This window comes from Haliaeetus leucocephalus, unplaced genomic scaffold, assembly GCF_000737465.1.
Source record: "Haliaeetus leucocephalus isolate CR32 unplaced genomic scaffold, Haliaeetus_leucocephalus-4.0 Scaffold295, whole genome shotgun sequence".
Lineage (NCBI taxonomy): Eukaryota > Metazoa > Chordata > Aves > Accipitriformes > Accipitridae > Haliaeetus > Haliaeetus leucocephalus.
The window spans coordinates 2074151-2074526 of NW_010972731.1; the positions used below are offsets into that span (position 1 = coordinate 2074151).

At 78.7% G+C, this 376-nt stretch overlaps 1 protein-coding gene across 1 annotated transcript in view; it reads left to right on the plus strand.

Annotated features, from left to right (window-relative positions):
- Nucleotides 1-270: 270 nt before the first annotated feature.
- Nucleotides 271-376, plus strand: part of CYTH3 (cytohesin 3) — a 49470-nt gene continuing 49364 nt past the window's right edge. The window contains exon 1 of the mRNA XM_010570216.1: nucleotides 271-356. Within this exon, the coding sequence (XP_010568518.1) occupies nucleotides 326-356 (31 nt within the window). The 5' untranslated portion in view covers nucleotides 271-325. The remainder of the gene's footprint in view (nucleotides 357-376) is intronic.

The following is a 376-nucleotide window of genomic DNA, read 5'->3' on the forward strand; positions in this document are numbered from 1 at the left end:
CACCGGGCCCGCTCCGCCGCCGCGGGGCACGGCCGAGGAGCTGCCGCCCCCTGAGGGGAGGTGGCGGTGCAGGGCCGGCCGGGCCTGCCTTCCCCCCTCCGCCCCTCCGCGGGTCACATGAGAGGGGCGGGCGGCTGGGCCGAGGCGGCGGCTGCCGCCGGGGCTGAGGCAGGGCTGGGCGGAGAGGGACGGGGCAGAGGAGCGCGGCGGCGGTAGAGGAGGAGGAGGAGAAGGAGAAGCGGCCGCGAGGCGCCGAGCGAGTGGAGCGAACCCCGGGCCTCCCTCAGCCGCGGCCGTTGCGGAGTGCCCTGCCTGCGGCCCCAACATGGACGAAGAGGGCGGCGGAGGTGGCGGCGGTGAGTGGCGGCGCTTGTGC